The sequence below is a fragment of the Salvia splendens genome, chromosome 10, assembly GCF_004379255.2.
Source record: "Salvia splendens isolate huo1 chromosome 10, SspV2, whole genome shotgun sequence".
Classification (NCBI taxonomy): Eukaryota; Viridiplantae; Streptophyta; class Magnoliopsida; order Lamiales; family Lamiaceae; genus Salvia; species Salvia splendens.
Genome location: NC_056041.1, coordinates 7,449,123 through 7,465,485, shown reverse-complemented (window position 1 = coordinate 7,465,485; position 16,363 = coordinate 7,449,123). Strand labels below are relative to the sequence as shown.

General features: G+C 34.8%; 2 protein-coding genes and 1 long non-coding RNA gene across 4 annotated transcripts; 2 read left to right on the top strand and 1 right to left on the bottom strand.

Annotated features, from left to right (window-relative positions):
- The first annotated feature begins 376 nt into the window (after window positions 1–376).
- LOC121751010 lies at window positions 377–2,359 on the top strand. Its single transcript, XR_006039987.1, has 3 exons — window positions 377–417; window positions 1,173–1,963; window positions 2,059–2,359. It is a non-coding gene; the product is annotated as an uncharacterized LOC121751010 (long non-coding RNA).
- Window positions 2,360–2,619: 260 nt separating this feature from the next.
- LOC121750920 (pectate lyase-like) lies at window positions 2,620–4,390 on the bottom strand. The gene is made up of 4 exons (XM_042145583.1): window positions 4,280–4,390; window positions 3,449–4,189; window positions 3,227–3,365; window positions 2,620–2,981 (listed from the first exon to the last, which is right to left on the bottom strand). Exons 1-4 carry the CDS (start codon window positions 4,381–4,383, stop codon window positions 2,757–2,759), a joined length of 1,209 nt encoding a protein of 402 aa, XP_042001517.1. The 5' UTR covers window positions 4,384–4,390; the 3' UTR covers window positions 2,620–2,756.
- Window positions 4,391–9,428: 5,038 nt separating this feature from the next.
- On the top strand, window positions 9,429–14,703 carry LOC121750949 (zinc finger protein CONSTANS-LIKE 6-like). Of its 2 annotated transcripts, none has more exons than XM_042145627.1 (4): window positions 9,429–10,058; window positions 10,199–10,532; window positions 10,639–10,688; window positions 11,308–11,322. In XM_042145627.1, coding segments are annotated over exons 1-4 (780 nt in total). In that variant the 5' UTR covers window positions 9,429–9,663; the 3' UTR covers window positions 11,309–11,322. The 2 variants fall into 2 exon arrangements, with proteins under 2 accessions (XP_042001561.1, XP_042001560.1); XM_042145626.1 differs by lacking the exons at window positions 10,639–10,688; window positions 11,308–11,322 and adding exons at window positions 14,068–14,247; window positions 14,518–14,703 and having other exon boundaries at window positions 9,438–10,058.
- The last annotated feature ends 1,660 nt before the right edge of the window (window positions 14,704–16,363 follow it).

Sequence of the window (16,363 nt, the reverse complement as noted above, 5' to 3'; positions counted from 1 at the left end):
AAAGGATGTGTCAGAATTGAAAGTTTTAGAGCAATTTTATTGAAAAGGATGTGTCTGAATTGAAAGTTTTAGCCTGTTATTCGCTCGAAATTATCATCAATTGTGAATAAGAATTTTAATGCTAGCTATCATTCACGTTTGATAAATTACTATCCGTTGTGAATGTGAGTTTTTAAATTTTAAGCATGTTATTATATTCACAATTTAAAAGTACTCTTGTGATAGATGAAACAATTTAAAATTAACTACAATTAGATTGTAAACCAATTAAATTAGTAAAAAAAATCAGTCTATTGGGCTAGAGCCCATGTAGCAATTAGAGTATGTATTAGATTAGAAAACCCTAATTCTCTTAATACAGACATAAAGAGGTTTTCTAGCCTAGCAAGTAAACGCCGGAATCAAATAGCACAGCAAGTAAGTATTTGTATAATTTATGTATAAATGTTCAAAGTATAATTTTGTTTATAAATATAGATTTGTTTTATGTTCGATTGGTAATTTCTTGTGTGTATCATTAGATGATGAAATGAATTTCTAACACTGATATCACTGTGGATATTGTATGCTAATTATTTGTGGATTAATTTTAGAAATTAAAATGATGTGACTGGGATGAGAAATTGGATTCGTAATTGATTTTGTGAAGTTGATTTTAATCCTTTGAAAAAAAAAATTCTGAAAATCAACGATATTTTGAAAACAGTTTTCAATTGCAAGTTTTGAAATTCCGAGAGCTATTTTCATTAAAATTTGGAGATTCCAAAATAAAAATCAACCGTTTTTGGGAAAACTTGGACTTCTAATCCTATCTTGGCCACCGTTGATCGGAAACGACGAGACGGGAAGGTGCTGGCTTGACGGGTTTCCCCAGTCGGCGTCGCCTTTCACGACAGCGTTACGCTGCTGTTAATTAATGGGCCATTATTTATTTGATAATATAATAATTGCACATCATTATACGTCACAATTTTCTCCCATCATACATATTACTTAATTATTTGATGTTCCTAGTCTTTTTCTACCAATAGATTTACACTATGTCTAGGCTTATTTCTAGATGCATGATTGCCATCACTTGAAGGTATTGACTCTAATCAATGCAAGATACCTTTATCTAATTAGCGATACAAATGTGATCTTTATTCACTTTTTTTTTAAATTTGGGTCAGGTAATATGTTGAACTTAGCTTATAAATGTTTAATGGAAACGAACAAATCGAATGGGGCAAATTTTACGGATTGGCTCCGTTGTCTGCGATTGATGCTAAGGATTGATAAGATTGAGTATGTCTTGAATGCACTAATCAGTGACATCCCTGACAAGAAACACGTTGAAGATGTGCATTGGCTCAGTGTATCATGTTGTCATCGATGAATTCGATACTACAAAGACAATATGAACATATGCTTCCATATGTGATGATTCAACACTTGAAGAGTTTGTATGCTCCACAAGCTCAAACTACGGAGTATGAGACACTCCAAGATCTATTCAAGTGTAAGCTGCATGATGAAGGCAAAGTCTATGAGCATGTGTCGCACATGATAGGTTTGATTGAGAGGTTGACATCGTTTGGAACGGTACTTTCCTCAAATATTTCAACAAATTTGATTTTGGAGTCTCTTCTTAGTTGTTTTGAAAATTTCATTATAAATTTCAACATGAACAACATGAAGGTTGGTATGCCAGAATTGCACAATATGCTTACGACTTATGAGTCTTCCACTGCTAAAGGAAAATCGTTGCTCATGGTGGGCTCTTCTGCAAATTCTTCAAAATGGAAGAATGAACAGCCGAAGAAGATAACATCTAAGGATATTGTTCTAAAGCCAAAAGGTGAAGGGGTTAAGAAGAAGCCGATACTATTTAAGGATGAATGACTTTTTTGTCATAAAAAGGGACACTGGAAGAGAGACTGCCTAGAACTCGGGGCATAAGGTGCAATGAGTGGGAGCTTAGGTATGTTTGTCATTGAGATACATGTGTTTATTAATAACTCACAATCTTAGGTGTTTGATACTAATTGTTGCTCACACATTCGTAATAATGTGCAGGGTCTAAGTGACAGCAAGAAAGTAAAGTCAGAGGAAGTGAACCCACACATAAAAAATGGGGCAAGAGTAGTTGTAATAAACTAAAAATGTGGTGCATCGTTAAATGGCAACATGAATGAAGTCCTAGTTAACAGTATGATTATCTATCCATACTTGTATAGCTTCATATATTGATGAATCATGTTATTTCTATCTATACCAGGTGAAGAACCAAGATTTAAGAACTTAATATAAATCTAATCCTAATAAGGTTTGAAATGTACTATGTCCATGTCCGTTTCTCACTTTGACTTACTATGGATAATAAGAGAGTTGTGTATTAACTTGAGTACTTCGTATTTTGTGTATGTGAGTTCGTATTAATCTGATTGTTTGTTTAAAGTAAATGTATCCAATCTTCCCTTTCTGAGTTCAAAAGAACTAACACTTATCCTGCAGGTTGATTAAGTTGACGGCAAAATTCCACGGGCCCAGTAAACTTTGTCAAAATTCACAGACTTTTTTTTTTATATAAATGGTTTGACAAATGGTACTGGCGCCCTATTTTTTTGAATTTGCAAGTGTGTATCTCAACACCAATCAAGCAAAAACCAATGGAACTATTACATGCTATATATATTTCATAAGTCAACTCATGTCCTACGTTTGACTTACGCTTCTTCATTTACTAATTAGATATATATGTGGGAATATTTGAACTAGCAATGACTTCCCTTCTTGCAACTAAGTGGACCCGAGGCAACAGTCATTGATCCCACAAGAGATGACGGCCTTGCACTCAAACTCGACGCCCTAGCATACGCCGATGAAGCTCCAGCCTGCCCCGACTGCCGGAAATAAGCCCCATTGAGCATCAAGTCGCCTTCCGACCTCCAATTCCACCCTCTCCACTCGCTTTCGGGTGCGTCCTCATGCTTTGTCACCTATACATTTATCAACCATCTCAATTATTCATTTCCACTTTTTTAATCACTTATACTTTTACATATAATAACTAAATTGGTTACTATTAATATCAATGATAAAACATAAACTATTTTGCGACAAACAGTGTGCGTTGGCTTAGCTGTAAAGCGATTAATGTTTGAGATTAGAGGTCAGAGTTATGAGTATGCACATGACATGATCTTTGAAGTTAATATAAAAATGAAAATTTGCAAACACGCACCTCTTTCTCTACCCTATTATCTGGCGCAAGAAACCTGTTCCCTTGACTATAAATTGTTGGAGAAGCACTCCCACCTATCGCATACATTTCCCAATGTGTATAATCATTGTTTACTACATGAAAATATCCATGCCTGCACCTGTTGAAATAAAATAAATAAATCAAACCATTGAGTCAACCATAGAATTAAAAAAAAAAACTGTTATCTATACATATACATACCTAGGCATTCTTTGAACCAATCCCTCTCCAAAATGATTAAAAGCAATGGTAACCTGCATGCTCTTATCTTGCACAAACGCATCACTATGCCCCAACAACATCACCTTATCATGATGCGTGAAGTAGCTATTCGAAATCGTGATCGCAGTGGAGCCATGAATCGCATCTATCAACCCGTCGTTGCAGTTGGACAACGAGCAATGGTCGATCCACACATCCCGGCCTCCGAAGATCGATATCCCGTCGCCGTCGGACTCCTCCCACCACCCGGAGTGGGTGGGGGAGTCCCTAATGTTGGCGTTTCCGGCCTTCTTGCAGTCGTGGATGTGTATCCCGTGGATGATGATGTTGGTCGCGTGGTGGATGGCGATGCACGGCCCATCCGCCACGTGCACCGAGGCCCCGCGCCCGTCGATCGTCTTGTGCGAGTTCATCACCAGCTCCTGCCTCAGCCTGATCACCATGTCGCTCTTGAAGATTATCCACAGCGGCTCGCTCTGGATCGCCGCATGCCTGAGGGTCCCGGGCCGCGGGTTCACCGGGTCGTCGTTGCCCGGGTCCGTGACCACGTAGATGCGGCCGCCCCGCCCCCCGGCCGCGTTCTTGCCGAACCCGATCGCGCAGTCTGCTAACTGCTGGCGGTGGCTCTCCCAGTTGGAGTTGCAGCGCCAGCAGTCGTCGATGGGGTTACCTGTCGAGCAGGACATGTAACCTAGGTTTCTTCGGGATGAATTGATCTTCCTATTTGTATACAAGTTGTGTTAGTAGTGTACTTGTAACTTTATTAATGAAATGAATAAAAAATAAAAAACAATTCAAATCATGACTTACTCTTGTACATCTTGGACCACAATAGCTGGATCTTGTAGTGGGGATGATGAAACAAGGATTGAGCTTGCAGAAATTAGTAGCAATAAGAATGAAAATGCAGACATTTTGTCTAAAAATGGAATTGGAGAGATTTGAGGAATATGGTGAGATAGTAAATGGGATTATATAAGAGTAGATCCCGTAACAATTGGCGTGATTAAAATGAATGTGGGGTTATCAAATGTGGTGGGGGTTTGTGTGCTTATTTTATTGTCAACTTGTTCACATCTACTTCGGGTTAATTAAGGTGGTTTTGTCGCTTTTTTGTTTTCAAAATTAAAGATGTTCGTTAAGTTAGTTGTTCGGTTCTTTTGCCTTTTACTTTATGGAAATTTATTTCCAGTCACTTTATGGAAATATGACTAATATTGTTTTTTAGTGGGTTACAGAGACGGGGTTTTTTTATAAAAATCTTGGTATAGATGATCTACTACATGTACTTATAATTTTATTAAATTCGGAGGAAATCCTTATTATGAACACACACGACTAGGAATATTTAAAAAAATCATTCCACGTGTTAAGTAGGATTATATCATTTTCGTGAATGTGTATATACGAAAGTAAAACTTAAAATCTTCAGTTATTGATTTATAGTCAAAATTATGGGACACAAAATTAAGCGGTGTGATTTATAGAGTTATTCAACGTTAAGGTGATTTGAGAAGCGCAATTTAATTATGAAATCCACTCCACTCCACTAACTGCGGAAGCTACTTTTGACTTTACAAAGGAATAATAAGTCATAACTCTTTTCTTTATTTGTATGGAAATATTAAAGAATAAGTCATCATACTGGTAGGAAGACAAAGCATGGTAACCATTGGAAAAATTGCAGCGTTGATCTCGCTTGTCAATTTTAATTTGATCGTAATTAAATGATGAATTTAAGTTCATAACTGTATATTTAAATCCAAGCCGTCAACTATTATGCTTCTAACCTTTTGCATTTAAGTCCAGCATATTTTATCAATTATTTATCCATTCCAGAAGAAAAATATAGTACTATATTATTTGTTCTTTATTTTGAAATATACATACAACACGCGGTCAGTATTATTATTATTATTATTATTATTATTATTATTATTATTATTATTATTATTATTATTATTATTATTATTATTATTATTATTATTATTATTATTATTATAATTTGTGAAAGATTATGATAACTAGGTAAGATTTATAAAACTATGTCAATCAACAAGAGAAATCATATCGACAAAGATACATGGAGAATGTTAATATATCGACAAATATATACCTAGGATAATGAATTCTTTAACCGAAAAATTTGAAATAATAGTTTTATGTGTCATATATCCTGTGAAATACGATCGTGCACTTGCAATGTGCCAATAACTGACCTAACAAGAATACAGTCCATACAAAAGTCATCTACTGCAAATTTCTATATTTGCAGACTTTCACATGTTATTTAGGCCATCCACAACGCTGTTCCTATACCGTTCCTATCTCGTTCCTTAAACCACTATTTGAGGGTCCCACTGTACTTTTTTACTCCATTCCTTAACTAAGGAACGGAACCTGCAACCCTCCGTTTCTTATCCGTTCCTTAACCGTTCCTTAAATTACTATTCATTCAATTTCATTTTTTATTTTTATTTCCAATCCAATTCAATTAAAACAAACACACTTCATTAAAATTAAAATAACATTACAACATAAAATATAAATATAACTTAAAATTCAAAAAAATAAAAAAAGACATAATTAAAATCCTAAAAAAAATGACATAATTTAAAATACAATTTTATAGAGACATCCTTAAATGTTTTATGTTTCACTTTCGATGTGAGACAAAATCATTCAAGGATGTCTCTATAAAAGAGAAACAACCAAGGATGATTTTATCCCACATCGAAAGTGGAACATAAAACATTCAAGGTTGTCTCTATAAAAGAGAAATAACCAAGAATGAGTTTGTCCCACATCGAAAGAGAAACATAAAACATTCAAGGATGTCTCTATAAAAGAGAAACAACCAAAAATGATTTTATCCCACATCGAAAGTGGAACATAAAACATTCAAGGTTGTATCTATAAAAGAGAAACAACCAAGAATGAGTTTGTCCCACATCGAAAGTGAAACATAAAAACATTCAAGGTTGTATCTATAAAAGAGAAACCACCAAGAATGATTTTATCCCACATGGAACATAAAACATTCAAGGTTGTATCTATAAAAGAGAAACAACCAAGAATGAGTTTGTCCCACATCGAAAGTGAAACATAAAAACATTCAAGGTTGTATCTATAAAAGAGAAACCACCAAGAATGATTTTATCCCACATCGAAAGTGGAACATAAAACATTCAAGGTTGTATCTATAAAAGAGAAGCAACCAAGAATGAGTTGTCCCACATCGAAAGTGAAACATAAAAACATTCAAGGTTGTATCTATAAAAGAGAAACAACCAAGAATGAATTTGTCCCACATCGAAAGTGAAACATAAAACATTCAAGGATGTCTCTATAAAAGAGAAACCACCAAGAATGATTTTATCCCACATCGAAAGTGAAACATAAAACATTCAAGGATGTCTCTATAAAAGAGAAACAACCAAGAATGAGTTTGTCCCACATCGAAAGTGGAACATAAAACATTCAAGGTTGTATCTATAAAAGAGAAACAACCAAGAATGAGTTTGTCCCACATCGAAAGTGGAACATAAAACATTCATGGTTGTCTCTATAAAAGAGAAACAACCAAGGATGGTTTCATAAATTCGCAAGTCCATCAAATATATATGGGATATTACGAATTTCTTGTATTCATTTATTTGTAAAAATTGTTTTTAATTATAAAAATAATTTTTATAAATAAAAGTATTTTTTTTAAAATTTGATTTTTTATAAAAAAAATCGAATTATTGCGTCACCGTGACGACGCCCACTCGCGGGGCAGCGAGTGGGCGTCACGCACGTCGCGGGGAGAGCCACGTCGCCGAAGCGCGTGGCGGCACAGACCGTGCCGCGTCTCGTGCCGACGGCACCCGGGACGGCATGGGCACGGAACCGTGACGAAACGTAGCGCCGCAACGCGTTCCGCTACGGTTTCGTTCCGGAGGAACGAAACGCGGAACGCCCACGGCCCGCGTTGCGGGTGCTCTTATTGTTTCTATATTTGCAGACTTTCACATGTTATTTATAGTTTGAAACAAGCCTCTAGCCCGATCATGGAGTTGGAATATGTGTCCGGTCAAGACAGTTTGACTGGACTAGACAGTAACATAATGTTTAATTTGTAAAAATGATTGATTTACGTTTCAATAAATTAAATTAGATGATTGTGGTATATATTCATTTTCTTTATATCAATTAAAGTTTTTCACTTGAATATGAAGTTGTGAGATTAATGATTCTCATCAACACACCAATGTATGCAACGGGAAAGCAAAGGATTCAACCATCGAACAACCTCCGAAACATTTCCAACAAAAATTTATTGAGAGTTTCATCAAAGCAAATAAATTTACTACTATTTATAAATGCATTTTTGGAGATAATATGGCTTAATGAGATACAAAAATATTATAGAATTTTTTTTGAAAATTACAAAAGCCGATATTTCAGAATTACACATCATGCATCAATCCTGTTCTTCGTGCCATAATTTATTTTTTGGAACATAGACTTTTTTTTATAAACAATACATAAACTTTTGCAACTATACTTACAAACATTATGGTGCGTATAACCACACATTATGGTGCCCAATGCCCATAATTAATTTAGTGGAATACAAATATCATAAGCTTAAAACTGGGGGGAAATACTAATGTTCGCACTTTTAGCTAATTTTGTTTGTTTCGTTTACAAAATTTATGAGTTTTTGAGTTGTTGGATACTCCATTTAGAAACCCATAGACAGTGAATACCTTTTCCGACTTCGTCGTGATGTTCACATCACATGTGAGTTGGGTGTGCACATTTATAAAGCATATAAAAACAATCACGTGTCCCTTGTTTTCGACATAATAATGTGAAACATCAGTTTAACCAAATCTGAAATATTACTATAACTTTAATTAATAATAGTATACACAAATAAACAATTACCTGTATAGTATTAGTTGGAAACCAGTGATAGTAAACATATTGAAATTTATAGGATTACTACTACTACATAATTAAAACTTTGACAAACCGACAGCAATTCAGAATTCTGCCTATGTATTTAAAATTAGTAAGTTTCTTCTTAAAAATTACTGCATTTAAAAGATTTAACGGATTATCGATTATCCAAAAGACCAAAACCATAACAAAAGAAATTCATATATATCTTAGAATATGGATCTAAATTTTACAATTTCTTATGTATTAATATTATTCAAGATACAAATTTAAATCCTTAGATATTAGAAATAGGTTATGTGCGAATTAACTTGCTTCAAGTAAAAATTTTCTGCACTAATATAATTTGTAGAAGAAAAAAATTGTGGACTGGGTTTAATATCCAATTACAATATAGTACTATAAGTCTATATATAAGAGCTCATTTGGAAATTATATAATAAAAAAAATTATGAGTATTCTACAAATTAAGTGTTTCGATCAATTTTTAGTTGACTGGACTGGTGTAGTAGGAGAATGAGATGTAGCCCAATGTAAATGTAGTAGGTGATCTCCTTCTCTTTCTTGGTGCCTGAACAGCTAAAGCATGGAAGGCAGTTTTGTAAATTGTAAAGATTCTAAAAAGCGTAAAATTCAATTTAAACGAGTTACAGATAGTTTGGATTTGGTCACACTGATAAGTGTGAAAAATGGGAATTCAAATGTTGGGGTATAAATCATATTCATACCATTCACAGTCAATAGTAATGTTTTTCTTTTAAAAAATTGTTCTTTCACTAAAAAATTCATTTTTTAAAATTTTTGATAAGTTTCTAAATAAGATGGGCAACAGTTCTCACTTCTCAATTAACAATATTACACTGACTTTTTATTACTTTTACATAAGTTAACTTATGAAATTCACCATCGAAATTAATTCAGTGGACTTGCAGTGCACAGTGGATGGAAGAGTATTTATGAAAATAATTCTTAAAAATAAAGTGAAATAAACAAATTAATAGTAGAGTAAGATAATTCCAAGTGATGAGGCAGATAGAGATTAAACACAGCATTAAACCAAAATGCGAGTGGCAACATCCCATCCAACCCAAGCGGAAATCCAAAAAGCGAGTCCTATCTCCAAGCTGAGCCAATCAGATGCCACCACGTGTACGGAGAAAGCTACTCCCTCCCTAGCTGATCATCATCTTCTTCTTCTTCGTACGTGACACAATGGGCAATCAATCAGTGACCCCCACCAACACATGCACTTTTTCTCGACTTCATCAGATTGTTTCTCGTTTTCTCTCTCTCTCTCTCTCTCTCTCTCTATGTGCAGCAGCAAAACTCCTCTCTCAATGAACAAAAAACGACGCCGTGGAGCTCGCAAATCCCGAGTTTCTAAGCCTAAAAAGCCCAAATTCCTCAGCCTCCGCCGCCAGTTCCCGCCAGATGAGATGCAGGCCCCCGCTGATTCCCGCCAGCTCGACCTATTCCCTCTCCACCCCGACCACGACCGAGAATGCCAGGATCAAGCTGAGAACGTCGCCCTATTTTTCTCTGCCACCGACGACGGCGGCGCCACCACCCTCACCGGCCTCCTCGACAACTCCTCAGCCGTCGACTCCAACTCCTCACACACAAACAACAACAGTTCCAGGTTCGCCAGTTAAAATCAACAATATCGTAATTATACACAACTCATTAATTCCTTATAGATTGAATTATAAAATTCTCTAGATCCAAAATCAAAACTGATTATATCACAAATTATGCTAAATTTGACGACTCGATTGACAGGGTGGACTATTTATCGCCGTCGTCGGCGTCGCTAACATACGCCTACGGAGAGGAGCGGGCGGCGCTGGTGCGGACGGCGTTGAGGAGCAGGGATCGGGAATCAGGCGAGGAGAAGTGGGTGCGGTACTCGGAGGTGGTAGAGAGGAAGGTGAAGGAGGAGGAGGTGACGAGCTCGGCCGTGGACCGGCGGCCCGCAGCGGCGCAGCGTGTGTCGCTGAAGCTGGATTACGACGAAATCATGAACGCTTGGTCCAACAAAGGGCCACTCTTCGTTGACGGTGGGGAGACTTCGCAGATAGTCCCCGACCTTAAACACCATTTTCTCTCTCATCACGTAAGATCTTTATCACTTTATTTTCATTATAATATACTATTATAATGTCGTGCAATAATAACTTGCTAAAGTTGGATCTCATATAATAATCAATAAAACTTGATAGGCTATTTTGTTTCTGTTTTGGGAGGCTACAACTACAAGTCTACTATGTTAGTAAGTAATTATTTTTTGATTACTCACTTCAGTCACTTGGTTATTGTGAGTGTGAAGAAAAACATTAATTTATGTCGGTCAGATTAGCAGTCGACGGAGTGTCTTTGTGTAGAGGGAATGTTGAAACACAAAAAACTAGTGTGAGATATTAAATAAAAACTTAGATTTATATTTAATATAAAATCAATTTGAATTTTATTGACCTTATAATTATAAATTTATTAATAAATTTGAATTTGAACTTGAACTTTATACTCTCTCCGTCCCTCAAGAATATGTATTCTTTTTCTTTTTAGTCCGTCCCACAAAAATGTGCATTTTCTAATTTTAGAAAGTCTTTTATCTCTAATAAGTTGTGACTCATTCTCCACTAACAACACTTTATTTACTTTTTCTCTCTATCTCTATCTTACTTCACCAATTTTATATTAAAATTCGTGCTACCCCAAAGTGCATATTCTTTGGGGACAGAGGGAGTTTTAGATTTAGACGGACCCAAAAATACTTGGGATATAAAATATTTAAATTCTTGAATTTATATTTAAATTCTTGTTTCATTTCTTCAGCTTACATTGGAGAGTATTAAACTATCACTATTAATAAATGATATCGTCGGCAGATCGTTAGAGCATCCACAACCGTGCTCTTGCCAGCGGCACGGTTGTGGGCCCGGGCGGTACTATTCATGCCTGCTCTCTGGCAAGAGCACAACACCCACAACTGTGCTCTTCCGCAAGGACGAGCACAATTAATATAAAATTCAATTACACAAAAACATTTTCATAATACTAAAATTCATTAAAAAAACCACAATAAAAATAACAAATTACAAATAAAATAAAAAGACATAATTAAAATCCTAAAAATTAAAAATTACATAATTAAAATACTAAAAATTAAAAATTACATAATTAAACTCCTAAAAATTAAAAATTACATAATTATTGGCTAAAAAGTGTGAATTTTTTGGAGTGAAATTGGGGGTATTTATAGATGAAAGTGTGTATTTTTGGGGTAAAAAAAAATAAAAAAAAAATTAAAAAGTGGGGAAAAACGGTTATAAACGGATATAATTTTTTGGGGAAGTGAAAATTTTTTTTTTTATTTTTTTATCGATTTTTTTAATAAAAATCCGATTTTTTTAAAAAAAAAAATAAAAAAATGTTTGAAACCAACGGCTATGCCGTTGGCGAATGGGAGACCGCCACGTGTGCGTCCGCTGGCACGGACGTGCTCGATACATCGAGCAGCGCCGTGCCAGCGGCGCGGTTGCAGCGGTGGCGGTCCTTCGCCTTGCCGCTGGCACGGACGGCGGTGGCGCCAACCGCCACCGCTGCGGATGCTCTTATGACCTACGAATGGTGAATCTTTATTTGGACCTTGTTATCTTATAGTCGAGTTTTATTCTAATGCTATAAAGTCTATAAAACGAAGAAGAAAATATTAAAAACTAGTATTTAAGAATTAGATACCTACTTAAAACTTGAAAGTTGATGTCTCGTGATATATCACTGTTATATTTAATGACATTATAGTCCCAACTTAGTTTTAGCATTTTCTAGACAGATTTTTTCCCCAAATGAGTTAAATGAAAATACTAAGTATACTCCATAAGAGAGAGGATAAAATAGAATAAAATAAACTGGAAATACTCCGTCACCATGAAAAATAGTTTCATTTTTTTTCCATCTTGGAATGTCCAAAAAACTAGTACCATTTCAAAAATGGAAACTTTTTCTTGTACTTTATCTATTTTTTCTCATTCTCTTTCTTACTTTTCTCTTTCCCTCTCTTATTTATCTATTTTTTTATATTTTCTTTCTTATTTTACCAATTTTTCATTAAAACTCGTGTCATTCACAAATAGGACTATTTTTCGTAGACGGAAGGAGTAGAATAAAATATAAGTGATTAGATTTTTTTATTTTTTATGCCATAATTAATTAAAATGACTCAATTAACTAGAACATCTCGAAAATTGGTATACGACTCAACTAAGTTGGGACGGATGAAGTACAAATGTATAGGAGTATTAATTAAATATAGCAAGAATACGATGCTGCACGTAAATGTTCTCTTATTTGTTGACAACATAAAATCGAGCGACGGTAATTTATTTTAGACTCTTCATAATTAATTAGTCTTCCCAGCCGAAACATGAGGAGATGAGAAAAGTATTCTATCATAGCATCAGATCATGTTACAAATTAGTTGGTTCAATAATGTAGTACTTCATAATTGCAATATTCTACTTGCATACATGGATTTTTAAAAAGGAAACTTTTTCACCTCAATAAATCGACAATATTTGTTAGAGTAGTAATTTAATCGCATAACAGGGCATGCTAAGTGAAACTAAGTCTAGATTTATTATTGAATTGGTATGGATCTTTTAAACGATTAGTATGAGCTTAGGTTTGCTATAAAATATACTCTACTATATACTACTCCCTATAAATATAGTATTATATATGTATGTATATAGTTGTGTTGGGATCAGACTAGCTTTGAATTCACTATTTACCGATACCTCTTTGGTCTTATTACAAGATAGCTCAGTCAAACTATCAACCAAGCGACTGATATTACATGAACACTAGCTATTACAATTGAAGCCAGCTAATGAACTCAGACACCGCACTCCTGGACCAGAATCCTTAGAAACCACCGAGAACCCTGCACACTAGAAACCCTAGTTAGTAAAGGATGAAAGATCCTTTCGGATCTAAACAAAACATGCAGTAAAATGAGAGATAACAAAGGAATCGCATGGATCTTGTAGCTATGGCTCAGCCACCCGCTAATAGTACAAATCTATTCACCAAATCAACGATCTAAGGGAGCAACGTTGAATCCAACCGTGAAATCCTTCACACACCACGGATTACAACCCCAAACCACTCCACAACACCGGATCTGACCACTCTCAGACCTCACAACCACAAGAAACCTCTTAACAAGAAACCCTAACTTCTCTAGAACCCAAGCAACCGAAGCAGTTGCTTATCTCCACCCACACACACGTTTAATCACTCAAACACTTGAGATAAACCATTGTGTAACACTCAGAGAATCATCAGAGAAGAAGAACTCAAGGAAAACTCAAAAGACTCGAGCGAGAGAGGATTGAGAAAATATCAGAATGAGAATGAATCGTAGTGAAACGGCTGAGGGAGTGAGGGGGGTATATCATCCGCAGTAGTGGGCTTGGGAAAGCACACAACCCAAATATTACCTGGGCCAACATAATCCCAAGCCCAACAAATAATAGTCCACCAACTTAACAGCCCACACAATCAACAAGTTGTTTGGAGAAAATTAAAGTTAGATTTAATTGGAGTTGAAAGAGATTGTGATGATGTGTAGACATGTTTGACAGGGAGTGAGCTGGGATTATAAGAATTCAGGGTTGTGGACAGTTCCAGAAATGAAGAATGTTGAAGGGCAAAGGAAAGCTAGTGTGTTAAGGTACAAAGAGAAGAGGCAGAACAGGCTCTTCTCCAAGAAGATTCGCTATCAAGTTAGAAAACTCAATGCTGAGAAACGACCTCGACTCAAGGTATTTAACCTATTTTCTCTAAATAAGTATGATCCGAGCAAAGACATTTTTTAGCCGGTCCGGACCATTTTTGACACTTGCATATGCTACTATTGATGCTACAGATTAAAATGTGTTGAATTTTGCTAATATCTGGTTCTCACGTGTCTGAAAAAAAAATTGCAATTCATTCTCGAGCTGTATATTATTGTCACGCTGCATTGAGATTTAAAGGTCTAGTATTACATTTTGAGGATTTTATATTTTGCTAATAATTTTTTGTTTTTGCAGGGTCGATTTGTGAAGAAGGGTTGAGAGAGAGATGGGAAGTCTAGCTAATTGTAAATTTCTTTCATTTTCAGTCTCCTTGTAAAGGCACTGGAAATATCAAGAAATTTAAAATAACTAGCTTTCAAGCCTATGAAAATAGTAGTAGATCAAATGCAAATATGAGAGAATCTCAACTTTTGTTGCAAAGTGATCATTTTTCATTTTAATTCTATTATATTATTAGTAGAACAACATTAATATTGGATAAGAAAATTATACCAGTACTGAAGGTTGTTTGACAATATCTTACTGTATTTTTTTATTTTTCCGTCCAAACATGGTAGCTCAAGTATTTAATCTAGTCGGTTATTTGTTGAAAAATTCACCAATTTTGCGTCAATTTCTCAATGGTGGACCCATTTACTTTCAGGTTTAAATTCATTTGTTGAAAAATTCACCAATTTTGCTTCATTTTCTCAATGGTGGACCCATTTACTTTCACGTTTAAATTCATGCTAGTACTAGTTAAAGGTTGGGATATTATCATTTAATATTATGAAATTTTGAAAAAGTTAGATTTTTCCCACAAACTTTCAAATTAGCAAATAATATCGCGAACTTTGTCTTGAGTTTGTTATTTTCAACTAATAAAAAATTTTGGGCTATATTAATCGATTGAAAAACAAATTTGAAGCGTGTGCCTTCAAGAAAAACTATTCTCAAAGATTGAAAATCTTGAAGCTCTCGAAGTTGTTGTCGACAAATTACGAAAAAAAAATCTGTATCATGATATTATTTGTCGTAATTTTTTCATGGGTGAGAAATAACAAACTCATGGTAAAGTTCGTGATAATATTTGTCAATTTTAAAGTTCGTGAAAAAAAACTTAACTTTTTTAAAGTTCCATGATATTAGGTTCCAATATTTGATCGAATTAGGGTTCACTTTGCTCGAAGTGGGACAATGCTTCTACTGAATAATACAAATTGTAACCTGCCTTATATTCTTGTCGTGATTACAAGTGCGCTACAATAAAATCCGAACATGAAATAACTCTATATCGCTGTACCGACACATTCCCATATAAAATAATTATTTTTATTCACATGAACTGTTGATTTTATTTGAAATAAGCACTTCATTTTTTTACTGAAATTGTGTCTTCTTAGTAAAAGATAACAAAATAAAAAGGCAAACTAATGGAATTATCATTTGTATATGTAATAATTTAAATTTTGTTTAAAGCAATTGTAACTTAGTACTGTATTATTCTATTAGATGATTTGTAAGACAGTGTAATTTTTTTTAAAAATCGCACTTTTCGGGCAGGTGCCAATAACCGCGCACAAGAGTTTATGAGCAAATTCCTGCGTATATTTTCATCGCAACATATTCATATTTTCAGCGTATATTTTATAAAAAGAAAGTACAAATATCTAGCAAAATTATACTCTCTCCATCCCCAATTAATTGTCATTCTTTTACATTTCGGCCTGTCCCTCAATAATTGTCACACTTCATTTTTACTATAAATGATAAGTAGGTCTCACATTCCACTAACTAACTTCACTCACATTTTATTATAAAACCAATATAAAAAAGTGGGTCTCACATTCCATTAACTTTTTCAACCAACTTTTCTTTACATTTCTTAAAACTCATACTCGGTCAAATAGTGACAATAAATCGGGGACGGAGGGAGTACTTTAGTTCTAGTTAGAGCATCTCCAAGGGGAGAGGTAAATGGAGAGGTAAACTAATATAACTATCATATTTACCTTTTTTCATGAAAAATCATTCTCCAAGGGGAGAAGTATTTGAGAAGATATTATACCTTTTCTCATTATGAAGATGTATCTTTACCTCC

What these genes read in the sequence shown, in the direction of transcription:
- LOC121750920 (XM_042145583.1), bottom strand. Translation starts at nt 4,383, where the DNA reads ATGTCTGCATTTTCATTCTTATTGCTACTAATTTCTGCAAGCTCAATC. An exon ending in GTGGTCCAAGATGTACAAGA is followed by an intron (nt 4,190 to 4,279) that starts GTAAGTCATGAT and finishes GTATACAAATAG; the next exon opens with GAAGATCAATTCATCCCGAA. An exon ending in TTGGTTCAAAGAATGCCTAG is followed by an intron (nt 3,366 to 3,448) that starts GTATGTATATGT and finishes TTATTTCAACAG; the next exon opens with GTGCAGGCATGGATATTTTC.
- LOC121750949 (XM_042145626.1), top strand. Translation starts at nt 9,664, where the DNA reads ATGCACTTTTTCTCGACTTCATCAGATTGTTTCTCGTTTTCTCTCTCT. An exon ending in ACAAACAACAACAGTTCCAG is followed by an intron (nt 10,059 to 10,198) that starts GTTCGCCAGTTA and finishes CTCGATTGACAG; the next exon opens with GGTGGACTATTTATCGCCGT. An exon ending in ACCATTTTCTCTCTCATCAC is followed by an intron (nt 10,533 to 14,067) that starts GTAAGATCTTTA and finishes CATGTTTGACAG; the next exon opens with GGAGTGAGCTGGGATTATAA.